The 15,813-nt window shown below is 38.9% G+C and overlaps 1 protein-coding gene across 2 annotated transcripts in view; it reads left to right on the plus strand.

Annotated features, from left to right (window-relative positions):
* SLC6A2 (solute carrier family 6 member 2) overlaps positions 1-15,813 on the plus strand; it is a 73,273-nt gene that overhangs the window by 18,039 nt on the left and 39,421 nt on the right. For both annotated transcript variants that reach the window (XM_068956077.1, XM_068956078.1), the window contains exons 2-3: positions 3,915-4,046; positions 7,869-8,106. In XM_068956077.1, coding sequence (XP_068812178.1) covers positions 3,915-4,046; positions 7,869-8,106 — 370 coding nt within the window. The remainder of the gene's footprint in view (positions 1-3,914; positions 4,047-7,868; positions 8,107-15,813) is intronic.

Below are 15,813 nucleotides of genomic sequence, written 5' to 3' on the forward strand. Positions count from 1 at the left end.
TGCATAACCGAGATTTCAAGATCTCTGCAGAAGGGACTTCCTTTTTTATTCGTAGGAGTCTGCACAGATTACAGATTCCACACATCTTCCTCATTGTCCAAGCAAACATACTGTATTCTGTCAACTGTTTGCTGATATTGTTTCAAGTACTATTCATTCACAGTTTGAAAGAAACAAGTAATGTTGATCAGATATGGAGATTAGCTTGTATTTCAATTTGCCAATTGGAAGATCATTGTTTTTAGATTAATTTCCAGCACAAATACTGGAAACATTCCTATCTGAAAATATACCGCAATATTTGTTCAAAGTTAGGGAGATCTTGGCAAGCTTCACAGCTGGTTTGAAGTGCTAGCCAGACCACATGCCCCGTAAGAGTCCAGCTGGCTTGGGCTGTACAAATCTGACTGGCCCTTTGGCTTCATGCAATTAAAGCACAGCAGCTTCTGGAGCTAATGGCCCTAAAGGGAGTGACATACTTGGCATCATGTTTTGACTCTGTAGACCAAGACCAGGTAGGTATTAACAGCAAGGTTACCCTTTCATGGAAATACCTAATGATGCTTAAATTAACACCAATGGACATCTAGCAAGAGGCCTATGAGGATGCCAATCAGTCTTCTCCCTTGACCATAGGTCATTACGAAACATACACACACACACGCGCACACACACGGAGGACAGTATCAGGTCTCCTTTCCAAACAACACCTCTAGTCCACAAGACACTGCACACAGAGAAGCCCTGTGATGGAGCCTCTGTGCAATCACAGAGTGAGGCTGATCATATGTCACACACATGTTGTTTATAAGCATTTGCACCCATTTTAGTTTGCAGTAATTTGGATGATACTTTGACCATCACCATATTTTCCTCTGAAGTGCCTGTGATCTCAGAAAGGGTTCAGGGAACACCATGAAGTAGCTGTGTTGGTATAGATCAGGAAAAACATACTAAACCTTCTCTGCAAGTCTCAGACTAGGTTTAACACATTCCTCTTTTTATTTCTGTTTGATTCTGGATATCGGCTAGGAAGAGAAGCGAAAATATCAAAATATTAACAAAACATCTTTTTATTACTTTTGAATCTAACCAGAAGCTGGTGAACAAGAAATTGCCAGAAGTTTCCAAAACATTTTTGAGACAACTTACTGGGAATAAGCACCTTTACTCTGATATTCATCTGGACGTTAAAATACCTCACTCACCATCTTACAGTTACCAGAAAGGAAACCCCAGCTATGAAACTCTGCCATATTGTGTAACTACTCTTTGCTGAAAATTACAACACACCTTATTAATCTCTCGTGGGGGGAAAAAAGAGGGGAAAAAATTCCTGCAACTAAAGCCTGAAAGCCTGCAGCCAAATACGCATGCTTGCTTAAGCATCATTTAAGTACAGTACCCTTCACAGTTCATCAAGGTATTAGTCACACTTAGAAAACACATACTTTAAACTACAACTTCAAATTTATGTCCACTACACATCTCCAGGATTAACTTTCACAAATATAGATTTCCCTATTTAATTTGTGGCATCATGGTCTCTTGACATTGAAGTTAATCAAATAGCACTCTGTGCAATATCCAACAACTAGCTCCCAAATACACCACACTAGGTTTGTGAGTCAGCTCCACACACTGTAATACTACCCAAGCGAGACAAGTACAGCAATTGAAAGGCTGTCGTGTACAAGGTCTATGAAAGTAAACCCACCTGAAATGCTATTTTTAGATACTGGATATAGTAGAAACAATATGTACCCTTCCAGCTTGAATTAGCTGAGTGTGTTTCAGCACTGAACACAATTCAGAAATACTGGATATCGAGTATTTTTTGAAATACAAATTTTTTTTCCATGTACAATACTCAAACACAGGACAGTTCAAGTAGTACGCTCACAGAAGAGGGCTTGTGAATTAGACTGAGGTATTATTAAAATATGTATCATTTTCACTGTAGTAGTTCCTGTGAACGCAGGTTGCATTCACACTACGCTTCATATGAATAACTCAAAAAAGATTCTTCCCCCCAAAATGATATAGCCAATATAATTCAGCTCTTATGATACATTTTCAAACCTCTAAGCAATTCTTTGTTTCTGTTAATATACCTTGTCTCTCTCTGATTCATTGCAAGACTTAAATTTTCAAATGTCTAAACTTCTGACTGAATGCAGAATACCTGGTCCTTGTCATAGTTACATAATGCTACCCTCAGAACTAGATTTGGGGTATGACTAAGAAAACGGATTCTCCAGTGCGTACACAAAATTCCCTCTCTCGATAGTCATGTTCGACAGCTCACAATACTAATATCTGTGAAAAGCAAACATGAAAGGTAAAGGAGTAACAACTCTTCAGTCTTAGAAACGTGACAGTACTTTCAGAAGTATTTTTAACATATTCAATTAATCCTGCTTATTGGCATGTTTTAGATGGCTACAGTCATACTTTTAGCTTTTATATTTTTATCGGCTCAATGCACCTTCTGTTAAGTTTAGAAACTGTGCAAACTTAACGTTTCCTTTTGCAAAGGAAGTTTTCAAATTCATAAACCAGTACAGCAGATTTTAAGGCTTTGTATAGCTTCCTACTACTTGCTGTTGGGAGGAAGGGAAAGACAGTTGTTCCTGTTTATTTCTTCTTTCTTTTGCTGAACAGTTTAACCATAACATTCACAACTTATTTTCATTCTGATAGGTGACTCCCAAGGAGACCAGTCAGACATCCCAGATATGTCGTTATGCTATCAATTTCTCAATTATCATGACAATCTGCTTGTTTTTTACACACACACCTTTTAAAAGAATCAAACTTTTCTAGACCAAGTAAGCTATGCAATAAAATAAGAACTACACTTAAAAGGTACCACAAACCAGATGAATGACAGAGTATCCATTTGTTGAACATCATACCAGCTACAATTGTTTTATGGTATCATATATAGCCATGCATTTTGGGGAAGTCTTGTGTCTGTGGCTCAGGCCATATAATACAGCTAAAAAATTTTCAGGTAGGCTCTACATTAAATTAGCCTTTCACTTTTCATGATAGTAGCACTGACAGCAGGATTTTTCCACAGTTGACAGTCTGTGTGGTAAGAATTCATGGGATGAGAATCCTTAAATAAGTAGAATTAGGTATTTCAGGAAGTTGCAAGCTGGCCTTGGGCTGTCCTGCTGCAACATTGAGATAACTGTGTTTTTGCCTAGCAGGGAAGCCAGATCAAGCATCATACACGCTCCACAACAACAGTGATCAGGATCACGTCAGAGAACAGGTTTTGTCTAACACATTTCATAAAAATAAGGGCAATTATTGTAGCAACAATCAAAATATAGAAGTCCAGTTCCCAAATGACTGAACAGAAGTCGTTCCATTTGCAAGCCAGAGGATTCCTGCAGGCACCTTACAGTGTGATTTAAACTGCACTTACAGGAGCTTACACAGCCATTTTTCTTTCCATTGCTGGCCTCAAATGGTTAAATAATCCTCATGAAAAAGGACCCATACTCCACCCCTTCTCAAGACACTATGCCAAAAGAAGCCTGAGAGAATTTTTCATTATCCTTTTCCCTTTTAGTTCTGCAAGTATGTTCTGCATTGCTTTTTTCTGCAGTTAAGGATTAATTTCCAGGGACAGTTTTCCCCTTTGAAAACAAAAAGCAGAGGGGGGACATTAGGGGGAAACAGGAGCCATGCTCTATACCTTTGCTCAGGGATTCGGTTTTTGAGACCTTAAAAAAAAATACCAGAAAGGGACAAGAAAACATGGGTTCTTCTTTCCTGAAAATTTCTTTTCTAGTTCCCAAAGGCAGTGGCTTTGTCTCTAGTCAGTTAAAAGTGGAACAGTAGGGAAAGCTAAACGTAACCAAAACGTACAATACTGTGTCTAATTATTCTATTTCCAGGTGCTTTTCTTATTCCTTATATCCTCTTCCTAATCATTGCTGGAATGCCCCTGTTCTATATGGAGTTAGCGCTGGGACAGTATAACCGAGAAGGGGCAGCCACAGTGTGGAAAATCTGCCCGGTTTTCAAAGGTAAGTGCCCATCCGCGCAGCAAACAGAGCTGGGAGGGTGCCACACGCTCGGGACCACAAACGCAGCAAAGGTCTCCCGCCTCTCTCCGCACACAGCATGATATTTGCTGACCTTTTCCGCAACCCTTAGAGTCAGTAGCCTTTTTGTTATCACAAGTGGAACAGAAAATGGGAGAAGGCACAGGAATCATCTTCAGGGTTATCCCTGAAGAGTGCAGTGGCAAGCAATCAACAGAAGGAGCAGTTCAGCCCTGCCCTCCCTTTTGCCCCATGCTGGGGAATGAGAGGAATTGGCTTTCTCTGGGTGGAAGGAGGGGTTGCCAATGCAAACACGCAAAAACACCCCACGCGGGTCATTTCAGTCCTCTCCCCGCCCAGTGACTAACGTATCCAGTGACTCCATTCAATTCATTCCGTGGAGCTTTCGTTGCAAAAGCTAATGCACGACAGTGGTAAACCACTAAAATGGAGTTTGGAAGACTTTAATTTGGCCCCAAGACCGGTAACATCAAATAAATTATCTGTGCCTTGGTACCTCGGTTTTCCTGCCTATGAAACGGGAGTAATGATTCTGACAGACTTTGTAAAGTGCTTTTCAAACCTAGCAATGAAAAGTGTTTATTAAAACTTCACATTATTATTACCATTGAGTATTTTCTGCTATGATTAACTCTCCAGCATCACCGAATAAAAGGCTGTGCAGTGTTGTCCCATGCACTGAGTTGCGACAGTTCTGCAACCCAAAGATAGCTGGGATCAGGTGTCTGGGAGCATTGACCAGAGCTAAAGGGATCCCCCTGGGTAAAAGAAACTGTACTTTCTGAACATGAAACAAGTATGTGTTAAGGAACTTCCAAGAATTGTTTTTTAAGAACTGTTCACCAGCACATATTGTGAGCCACTCTACGTTTATAACAGATTCTATCTAAAACCTTAAGTGAAAGCCTTTTCAACCCAGAGCTATCTGAAGTGACTGAAATGAAACCACCTAAGCTCAGCTGATTTACTGATTTTCTCAGAAGCTTAAAATTCAGGTCACGTTCATCCCATGACTGACAAAAGCTGAAGAGCTTAACAATAGCAATCCAAACTTGGCAGATCCGGTACTTAGATATAGGTTACACTGAGTAAATGTTAGACTTCTTTCTCAAAGTACAGCTTTCTTCTTTAAGGAGACTAGCATTGCAGAATAGGAGAACTACAGATTTTTTTCTCATCATTCAAACCCAAAACTCACAGGAGAATTAGACATATAAAAAAGATAAGTAAACAAGCTAAAAAACATATGTGCCTAAAAATTTGAAAATGAATTCACATAGATTTACCTAACCCTGCTATAATCCCCTCATGGGAGCCTAAATCCATCCCCAGTGCCCAGGAACCTGCAGGCCCTTGCTCAATCAAAATTCCTGCCAGTATCAGTTAATACTTTTGGATGGCAAGGAGGATTTTGAAATCCTAACTGCAAAATTAGACTGTAAGGATCTCACAAAGTGTTTGAGCCAAATACCACTCAACTCAGAGGTAGTCTATCTGTTGACTTCAGGATTGAAAAGAAGATGAAAAAGGAAAACAGAGCTTATTTCATGTATAGCCTTGTTGACATTCCGGCTGTGTTTTAAGTTGACATTTTCAGGGTGGACTAAACATTCATTAATGTTAATTTTGAAATGTTCTTATTACTGCGATATACAATATCTGTAGCATAAGTTATTTGATTCTAAAAAAGTATGAAACATTGAGTGTTATTTGCATCTCAGCAGTAGTATAAACTCAGCAGCACCGTTAAGGTTTTGATCAAATCTTCTGATAAAACATAATTATGTTTTACCGCTAAAGCCTTGTAATGCTTTTGACATGTTTCTGGGTTAACTCAAATCTCTCACTCAAATGAAAAGTACACAATCTACACTCAAGTTTATAACAGCTTCTCTAAATGAACAGCACTATAGTACTAATTTTAGCTATGAATATTATTGCTATGAACTCTAAGAACTCTACTTCTAATGAGATGCTCTCATGCTGCATGTGATTAAAAATATATCCTGTAACCTTTGCAACACAGTCTGTTTTCATCAGTGCATTTTCCAGGGTTTATTTTAGAGTGTGGGTGGTACAGCATTACATTAACAAAATGTTAGATCTAGAAACAAGAGAGCAAATTCATTTCTGAACATTCTTATGATCTCAGAGGAGTGACATTTAAGATGCATTTGGTCCAGTATTTTTGAACCTTTGATATTAAATGTCATTGTCCTCCTGAACTGGAGGAGCTTCAGAAACACTTCTTTTAAACAAACAAAAAAAAATCCAGTTTCAGTGCAGTGCATATTATTTGTACTGAATGTTTTAATATTCATCCTCTTGGATGATTTTTTTTTCCTATTCTATTTATTGTAATGTATCACTAGAGTTTGTATGCTAATGTATCGGATTCATTTGAGCAACAAGGATTTGAAGATACAGATCCATCTTTCTTTTCATGTTAGAGATAAGCAAACTGGCTTCTGTATTAAAAACCTCCTGAAGAGCAAAGAGCAACTCTGGTAGAGGCAGCAGTGTCTGAACTGCCGGCTCCTTCTGAGTCTGCACCTGCTCCTTCTGTTCATTTCAAGCAAAGAGGAATATGCAAAGTGTATGCTCTTCCCTGCTTTATCAAGCGATTGTTAGGCCTCCAATACAGTATCTACATCTAAACTGAAGAAAATTAGAATAAAGGTTTCCCCCTAAGTGTTTGTGGTACTGCACTGATGACAGCCATGAAAGAGCTCTATAGTCACTACCTGTTAAACAAAATATAGGTGCCTTTGGGGTTGGATTCAGAGAACAAAGCTGCCCACAGATTAAAGGGAGAATCACACCAGCTAAGGTAAAATAAGCTTCCTGAACAATTCTGACGACAAACCTTTGTTCTGCTGTGGTATTAGTACCAAATCTTCCTCTCTAATTAGTGGAAATGTCCCTTTTCACAAGGAGAACACTCTCCGGCGCTCTCGCTAGACAGACGCTCCAAGCACGCCTCACCACGCAAAAACACAAAATACATGTTCAAGGCCAACAGAGTGGGTCTTACAGTACAATTCACCAAATAACATGCCCAACAATTAAGATCTAGAGTAAAATTTTTCCATGATTTCTATTCCGTAATCCTGAGGGAATAATGTAATGGTTTGAAGGTCCAAGGACAGTTTGTCCCCAAGCCTGATATTCCTCCAGGTTTACTGGCATGCCCGAGTACCACAGAGTCCTGGAGTGGAGCAGCACAGGCTTCATGTCTTGTGCACGTTTGGGACGTGGTTACAAAGTGGCGGAAGCCAATGTGGAGAGTAACTCTGAGAATGAAACACGAGAGGGATTGTGGTCTGTTGCAGACCAGCTCTGCGGGGAGCATGAGACACAGGGAAGCTTTCCCAATCCTTGAGCTTTACTTTTCCATGCAAAGTTGCCAAGGTCTCTGGCATTATGAACTGAGTTTCACTCCTAACATGGGCTTGCTGATTTTCTTCCAGTGCAGAGGATTGCAGTAGAGTTGGACAAGTGCAGAATTTTGTCACTGAACTGCTTAATTTCCATTTTCTTGCAAACACAACTGGATTTGCTAAAAAGCCAGTCTTCTCTCAAAATCATTAATGTAATTACGTGTTTTAAGGTCAAAGACACTGTGTGTGCACATGTGTACGTATACATCACGAGTTCTTTTTAGTGTGAAGATCTAAAATGAGTTTGCAACTAATATATGGCTTAATTTTTCTAAACTACAGTGTTTGCATATACTATTGCATGTAAAATACAATGTATAATCTAGTTTTCCTTTGTCTTTAGGTGTAGGCTATGCGGTGATACTCATAGCTCTTTACGTGGGTTTCTACTACAACGTTATCATAGCTTGGTCTCTGTATTATCTGTTTTCATCATTCACATTTGAGCTCCCCTGGACGAACTGCGGCAACAGTTGGAATAGCCCAAACTGTACAGATCCCAAACTCCTCAATGCATCAGTGCTTGGCAATGGCACCAAGTACTCCAAGTACAAGCTCACTCCAGCTGCTGAATTTTATGAGTAAGTGTTGACTTGACTTTGCTATTCCTTCCAATTTCTGTGTCTAAGAGTGTTTCCTCTGCAAGGTAAAATTGCTTAGCATCCAGCTTCTAAAATAAGCATCAGAACACTAAGATTAAAATGCAGTTGTACTGTCAATCTTTGTCTGTTTGTGACTAAGACTCTTGCCTCTGCGAGCTTCAGTTTCTCCAGTAAATATACAGTATTTGCCACTGAACCATATGGACTTGGACACAAAAGACATAAATCTTCCCTCACGTTCTGCTTTTGCTTGCGCCAGCTTTGCCAGAACAAGGATACATAGCAATATTATGAAAAAGACCATTGCATGCCTAACTGAGCTGACTAAGGTTTGAAAATAATCATTTCTTCAACAGATTTAGCCTGTTTCTGCCTCTAAAATATCTCAGAGCAGACTTCTGTTTGCTCAGCTGCTCCAGTAGTTCAATGAAGTGAGATGAAGCAGTGAGTAAGGAGGAGAAAGCCACAGTTGTAAAAAGCTATGCCTTTTCTAATTCCTGAGTGAAAGAGCATTCTGCAATACGGGCTAAGACAGGCAGAGGCATACTCAAATCAAACAACTGATGTCAAAAGCAAAGAGGTATGCAAATGAACAAATGAAATACAAAACAAGGATAGAAACCTGTGAATGTATTCGCATCCTGGGTCCCCAGGGGAAAATGGGGTTCGATTAGGGTCAAAAAGAAGGTGGGCATCAGGCTAATTGAATCAGCTGTTGAATTAATCTCAATGACCAATAAATATTTTTGTATTGGGAACGCAAGGATATCAGGGCATATATCTGCTGAGCTGTGAGTCCTATGCTGCAGTAACAAAGGGACACCAGCGCTACCCTAAAGAACCTAGTGTGTGTTACACCATGCCTGGCTCAAGTATGGCAGGGAGCTTGGGGTCTGTATGTGTAACTCTGAAACATCTGTGCCTGCTTTTTTTTCCTCCAAAGATGGCACACAAAGATCAGTAGTGAGATTGCAACCTGTCAGTAGGGGTGTGGGTAAATAGTGCTCTGAAAACAACTAATAAGGGGGTTGAATTCAAAGGAACACACTACAATGCCAGATAGAAAATCTACTGCCCTTACAAAGAAACTATATGATGTGGTGATAACTTGAAAGGAAAGGAAGATTATTTATAGCAGAAGGATACTGTACATAGTCAGCTAAAGAACAGGACTTTGGAGTGAACTATGAGAAGTTATATGATCAACAGCCTCAAATGAGGAACTGCAGTGCTACGCAGCTTCCATACGAACAGCATTTAAAAAAGAAAAAGTTATAATTTGCTTGTGTTCAAGCCTTTTTAAAACAAAATGAAATCCCCATATTCTTGCTTTGCTTCTTAATGATTTAAAGTGATTCTATCCATATGCCCATTATTTCATGCTTGGGGTACGATTTTGCATTTGTAGTGGGTGAAGTAAGCATTCATCAATCTATTCATCATATTTTAATCTGAGTTAAGTTCCACTGATCTGTGGGGCACAGCTCAACTTGTGATTCTGCCCATACGCTGAAACTTGAAGCACTAGGATTCTTTCCTTACCATGAAATATATTCAAGGTGCAGTTTTGAAAAGGTACCTCAGTCAACCAAGAAAAAAAGGGGACTTCGACTTTTGTTATGATTTGGTCCCTGAATTTTGGGGCAGTACTGAAATCCTTAGACCCTGTAGTTATTAGCAACTAGATTATATTGCAAAAAGGCGAAGAATAATCACTCAATGCAGTCTATGAGATCCCCTTCCCCAGCTGCAAAAACAGGGAATCTCAAGGGCCAGTCTGTTCACTCATCCAGTATTTGGATTAGCTCACCAAGTCCAGCTGCAAAGCTCAGGTGTGGACACAAATTTATGCAAAGTTTGTGTTTTCAGATCCAACCTAATAAATAAACAGAACCCAATTCAGAAAATAGTATTTCTTCTCTTGCTTATAACAACAAATAACCTAACTCAGTCCCACGATCTTTTCATAACAGGGAGAGCTGAATCTCCCAATTGTGAAGTTTCATACTGTGTGCAACAGGGTCAGGAAATAGGACTGATGATGTAATGTTAAACTTGCATCAGTAGTGGGTTTGCAAAATGATCCATCATTTTTGGTTGCAGTATATTGTTACTGATTACTATTTTCTCCGAAAACTTCTTAAAGGAAAGTTTGAACGCTGATAGTTCAGTTATATTAGTCTTTCTTGGGATTCCTTTATGACTACTGGATGTCCTTACAACATCTTGCACTACTGCTTCAACTACTGCTGAACTTCACCTAAGTGTTCGTGTAGAAATTACACCCAGATCTTCCTGGAAGATAGCCACTAGTCATTTTTTAAAACAAATCTTTGCCAGAGGAGAACTGCAGTTACTGATAAGAATAGCGTGTGTTAGGTCAATCTGCTCCTTACCTTACAGCCAGAAATCCTAAGTTTTACACTGAATAACTGGTCCTTCCTCAGTAAGACGGTACAAGAGTCAGACGGTTGAAATAATATCATCATGAAGACACTTGTTTCCAAATTATTCGATCATGTTTACTTTCTCAAGCTTTGTCCTGTTATCCAGAGTTGTGTGATATAAGCAGTAAAAGAAACAATTACTTTTCAGGCAATAGATTTAATATGGCAAATTACAAATTTTGAGTTTTGATTAGTTATATAGAGAAGCAAGCAAACAGAGCAACTACTTTTATACAATAAAGAAATCCTGACAAACCATGACACTGTAAAACTTCAGTGGAAGCCTTGCCTCTGCAGGTAGACAACAGTGTAGGATAATAAGGGTTATTAAAACAGGGATCAAAAAAACAGCATTGGTGCATACTGTGAAAATTTTGTAGAAAGGGAGTAGGCTTTATTATTTCAGCAAACTAGTAATTTTGTCAGTGGACGTGAAAACAAGTTCCATTATTCTCCTTAGTACTTAAAGTATACATGGAAGACCATCCAGTCTGGGGTATTTAGGGCTGTGTTTGCAACCAAGTGACCAGCATAACAGGAATGTGCTACTTTGTGCTACTGGGATGCACAGGAGCTTGTGGAAAACTTCATGGAATACTTGCTAAGGATGCCAACAGCCCAAGCAAAGACTTAAAGATCTGCAGCCTCATGACTTTATGGGAAGTGGTACAGCTTGAACATGGTTCTCTAGGTTGGGTATTGACACCAAGAACTTACGAAAACTTCTGCCTTCTGGTGGGCAGGCTGAACTCTAAGCAGGGAGAACAGAAACACTAAACATCTATTTTGTTCTGGGAGAGTAAATGAAAACAGGTACCTCCAAAACAGGCCACAGGCTGACCACTGCGTGGTTACACTTAAGAAAAGAGACAGCTATCAGCCTTCTCCTCTTTGGGAGAAGTCTTCTTCACGCAAAGCTGCCCTGAACACTGATTTAGAGTAGCTGTTTTCCTTCATCAATGTTTTCCTTCAGCTGCCAGAGCTCACTCTCCAACTCTACCTCCACTAGCACAGAGATAAACTGTAGGAATAAGCGAGAGTACTCTGACCTCGTATTTTAATAAGTCTGATTGCAGTCCTTCACGCTTAATTCAGGCCAAGATCCCACTGACGTCAATGGGAGAGTTGCTCGCAACAGGAATACAGGATCAAGTAGGCTCTCTACAATACCTCATTAGAGATGGCTGAAATCAATTATAAAATATTTACACACTGAAAAGTTAGCAAAGAACTCCAATATCTGATAGCAACTAGTGCTCTTCTTCTAGTAATAGTAAGTCATAAGAGAAATCCAGTTAGGAATCAAATGTGAATTCCACACTGCTTTGGAGACACGCGCTACTTCAATTACTTCCTCGGGGCTTGGAATTAACCACACAGAATGCAAATGATCTTCTCTCCATTCAATATATGTTAAAATGATTCACTAAAAACACATTTTTTGGAAGAACAGAAATGTATCACTGGAAGAAAAGTTCCCATACCAATTCTACCACTCCTATTTAAATATTTTATCTGAATATGGACATTATATTTGCTCTCTCAGGTCTTGTCTCTGGGAAGAGTTTGTTACCATCTTGCTTCTCATTTAGACTGATGATCCAAAAAAAACAATTTGGACAAACAAAAGCACTATTCTTCTCATAATGCACTTTTCCTGTAAAAATGATCTACTCTATGAACAAATCCTGGCAGCTTTTTAAACAAAATACTTAGTGAAACTGTCAGCAAATGCATTGAGCTACAGCTATTTCTTCTGATAGTACTTTTTTCTCAGGGCTGTAATCCATTCTTTCTGCGTAAGAAATAAAACATAGTTTTATAGGGAAATTTTCATGCCAGACTCAGTCAAGAAAGTTCACCGAATTCGCAATTCAGTGAAGGCAAGACTGCCCGGATACAAGTAATTGTTAAAAAAAAAAAAAAAAAAAAAAAGAAAGAAAAGAAAAGAAAAAAGCTGCGTAAGCACATGGAATATAGACAATGTTGAGTCACAGCAGTCTACGTCTACCACATTTATAATCATGAATTTATGAGAAGAGTGTGAAGCAACAATATCCTGCAAAAGTCCTCACCCTATAAAACAAAAGTTACTTTTATAAACCGACAAGCTGGTGGTTTGGCATACAAGTCTCCATAGAAAATACCATCACAGACCAGACAAAGGGGCCACATTGTTCAGTGGCACGTCAAATGTAGTGATCTACACTGTGCTCCAAAGGACGACGCAGGAACCCCTCCCCATGTAAATAACTGTGAAGTAACCTCTCCAGAAGACAGAGCACTTTCCTTCGACCTGGAAAATCCACTGGAAGTAACTGACTTCAGTGGGCTTAGAATCAGGTACATTACTAAATACTGCATCTGGGCAATTTATGGCCACATTTTCCCCCCTGGAACAGCCACGAGCAGAGTGCTTCAGATATTAAAAATATATTGATTGCACTAACCTATTTAGTAAATGCTTGGGCACGTTATTTATGACTCTGTGGTCTGAGACTTACACATGTGCATCCCTGTGCATTATATATTTATTTACTTTTTGACTGTATTGACTTTTTTTTTTTTTTTCAATCGGCCAAATACCTCAATAATCTTTCTCTTTTTTGACTGAATGCACAGAAATATCTGGTGCAAGCATTTATGTGCACAAAATAAAAACAGCTATTGCACAAATACTCACACATGCAGCTTTGAAATTTGTTTTCCACGTAGGTTTACATCTTCACATTTGTTGACCATTCACTTACACAAAACGAAAAGAAATTAAATGTGAGTACCATGGAAGTGAATCCATATAAGTATGTACACATGTTTGCAAACTTTGGACAGCTTTATGGAAACGATTCCTAAACCACAACGAGCCTTTGTGTAGCAAATCCGAAAAAGCAGAAGAATGACCACTTTGCCAACTTAAATTTCCAGAGAGTTTTTATGAGGTATGGCAAACATCAGGACAGGCACATTATGCTTTTGCTGCACGCAATAGGCGTGCTTTGTACTAACTTGTAGGAGGAATTCAAACTGCTGACTTTTACATACAGAGTCCTATGTAGTTTGGCTACCTTAGACTGAAATCTTAGCCACCAGAGGCAGAGTCTCTTCTCTGTGGAACATCGCCACCTGCACACATGGCTAAAGGCAAAGCCAGTAGATGCATCATGCATAATTAAACAGCAAAGAGCCATCTCTTTGGACTCACTTGTCCTTCATCAAACGCTCTCTATGAGAGAGTACTGATGTTGTGTCACAGCTAGTGTTTTGTTTGTTATTCTCTGTGGGGCAAGCTTTGCTCATCCAAAACTATGACATCTAAGCATTAATCCAAGAAAAGGTTACAAATTTGGCTTTACTGTGTAAAGGACCCGGCATTACAGCTGATGTTAAACCATAAAGCGAGCATTCATTTGTTGAAAGGTGTCAGCAGTCCTTGGGGTGCACGGGCCTATTCCTGTAGTTGACTTTCTCCTGGCAAATTTGTCTTTCATGAGTTGAGTATTCATTAGAGCAGCTGAGGGGCCAAATTAAAATCTTTCCTTTCTAGTTGCAAATCTCAAGATAGTAGCTGTAAAGGCAGATTTTGAAAACCTCTTTTTCAGAGCGCTGCGCAGACATGAATGTGCTAAAGGGAGGCACAAACAGGAAGGGACATCAGCACTGTTAAATGAGAGAATTAAGCAGAGTAAAGACTTCAGAGAGAATCATTTCAGGATTATCCTGCTTCAAAAAGTAATACTTTTTTAATTCAGATTAAATAATGATGTAATATGTCAACTAGTGGTGCCACTTGCAAGTTATCTTTTGGCAGGTGATTCCCAAAATATAGCATGAAGTCCCTTACATAGCTCCATTATCCAACATAAGAGGGAGCTGAAATATCTTGAGAAACTGGAAAAAAAACATTGGTGTTGGTAAAACACAATGCAGTGACATGCCCAGCCCAGAACTGGAGTGAATAGGTCCAGGTGAACTCAAGCTGTCTCTTGCAGAGTCGCTGGGCTACTTCTGAAGCATGCTGCCCAGTGCTCCAGGTTATGAGAGAGGTATTTAGTGCATGTTTTAGAGGTATTTAGCTCCAAAACTATAGTGCTGAGACACTAGTATTAGATATGTATGGAGCCAACTCAGGTCTGTAGGGTTTGTAATACAGGCTCTGCGCAGCTCAGATGCAACTATACAGCTTGTGGACTCAAACTACCATGGAAACAGTATAGCTGAATTTAAGCTGTGCTGTATCTGAACTAATAAACCCTGGAGCCTGGCAAACTCCATCCACAGATGCTTAATCCAGATAACCTTCCATAGATAAAATGAGAACCAACAGTATTTTATACACTGAAATAAACTGGCAGCAGTGATGACTGAGCCCTGGTTGCTCAAATATATAACGCAATAGATGCATGTAGGAGAATCCTCTAATTGAACACAATTAGCATGCTTCAAATTACTTTCTAAGTTGGGTATGTACTCTAATTCCTAAAGACTGCACACTGTATATAGTGTCAGTCCTTTTAGCATCTTCAATCTACAATTTGCATTAAGTCATAAAAAACTAGTCTACCAGAATAGGCAATACAGCTCAGAGACATGGACTATATCTATTTATATCTTACCAATTTTGCTGGTACTCATTCTATGAAAGGCATTTGGGTTTGATCACTCAAAAGTGTCTACTAACTTTTAGAAGCACTTGGCCAACTGCTTAGACCTAATTTTTCAAAGCCATAATCTATATACTTTGCATTTGCTTGTTATGAGCAGATTTTCATGTCAAAATGTTATCCTCTAAAATTGAGTATTAGCAGTCATTTATTGAAGACACCTCTGCACTCAGAAATGATATTCTCAAACAGTAAGAGGAAACAATTTTTTTTCTAAAAAAACCTTTCTGTCGTGAGAATCTTATTCTGTCAAACTATAAGATATTTGTTAACGTCTTAATTTGCTTATAAGTTGATGACATTTTTGCCATCTAAACAAATCTGATCCAACACACACAAAACTTTTTTTGATGAATTACCCTCTTCTATTGGCCACAACAAATTTAGGTCGATAACTTTTATCTTTTAAAGAACAAGAAATAATGAGGCTACACAGATATGTAAACATACTTGAATTTTAACCTACAATTATAATGACTTTGGATTGGAAAAAACAAGGCCTACTCTAAGACATTTAACTATACCTGTTCGTCCAAAAACCTACTAAATTTCCAAAATACAAACTTGTATATCTCCCT

This window comes from Struthio camelus, chromosome 10 (assembly GCF_040807025.1).
Source record: "Struthio camelus isolate bStrCam1 chromosome 10, bStrCam1.hap1, whole genome shotgun sequence".
NCBI classification, from domain to species: Eukaryota; Metazoa; Chordata; class Aves; order Struthioniformes; family Struthionidae; genus Struthio; species Struthio camelus.